The sequence below is a fragment of the Mandrillus leucophaeus genome, unplaced genomic scaffold (assembly GCF_000951045.1).
Source record: "Mandrillus leucophaeus isolate KB7577 unplaced genomic scaffold, Mleu.le_1.0 Scaffold716, whole genome shotgun sequence".
Taxonomy (NCBI): Eukaryota; Metazoa; Chordata; class Mammalia; order Primates; family Cercopithecidae; genus Mandrillus; species Mandrillus leucophaeus.
Genome location: NW_012107764.1, coordinates 375362 through 376271, shown reverse-complemented (window position 1 = coordinate 376271; position 910 = coordinate 375362). Strand labels below are relative to the sequence as shown.

General features: G+C 50.9%; 1 protein-coding gene across 1 annotated transcript in view; it reads left to right on the top strand.

The window, feature by feature from the left end:
* Positions 1-772: 772 nt before the first annotated feature.
* The window catches only part of E2F1 (E2F transcription factor 1), a 22711-nt gene continuing 22573 nt past the window's right edge, over positions 773-910 (top strand). Inside the window, exon 1 of the mRNA XM_011965165.1 lies at positions 773-803. Within this exon, the coding sequence (XP_011820555.1) occupies positions 773-803 (31 nt within the window). The remainder of the gene's footprint in view (positions 804-910) is intronic.

The following is a 910-nucleotide window of genomic DNA, read 5'->3' as shown; positions in this document are numbered from 1 at the left end:
GATGGAGTCTCAATCTGTTGCCCAGGTTGGAGTGCAATGGCTTGATGTCAGCTCACTGCAACCTCCACCTCCCGTGTTCAAGTGATTCTTCTACCTCAGCCTCCCAAGTAGCTGAGATTACAGTCGCCTGCCACCACACCCAGCTAATTTTTGTATTTTTAATAGAGATGGGGTTTCACTAGGTTGGTCAGGCTACTCTCGAACTCCTGACCCACCTGATCCACCCACCTCGGCTTCCCAAAGTGCTGGAATTACACGCATGAACCAGCACGCCCAGCCACGAATACCCACTTTTCCCTCTCTTCTATGTCCGTGTTTTGTTGTTGTTGTTGTTTGTTTGTTTTTAGATGGCGTTTCACTCTTGTCGCCCAGGCTGGAATGCAATGGTGTAGTCTTGGCTCACTGCAACCTCTGCCTCCCAGGTTCAAGCAATTCTCCTGCCTCAGCCTCCTGTGTAGCTGGGATTACAGGTGCCTGCCACCATGCCCGGCTAATTTTTGTATTTTTAGTAGAACTCCTGACCTCAGGTGATCTACCTGTCTCAACATCCCAAAGTGCTGGAATTACAGGCATAAGCCACCACACCCAGCCTGTCCATATGTTATCTTTAGTTACTTACAAGGCAGAGAAGCTGTGCTGGTACCAGTCAGTTCCTTGGCAGTAGTAAGATTAACAGTAGCTCATAGTTTTTGGGTGCTCACTCTGTGCCAGGCACTGTACATGAAGGGTGGCCGCTCATCCCTGGAATGGCAGGGCAAGAACTGAGTGAGGCATGCCAGGGAAGGACTCTGGTGGCCTGGAGGGTAAGGCCCTGGCTAGCTGGGGGACAGCAACTGTTTAGCACTGTGATGGCCTGGCCAGTATAGCCAGATACTGCTGTTTGAAAAGAAAGCCAGAGGCCGAGTGCAGT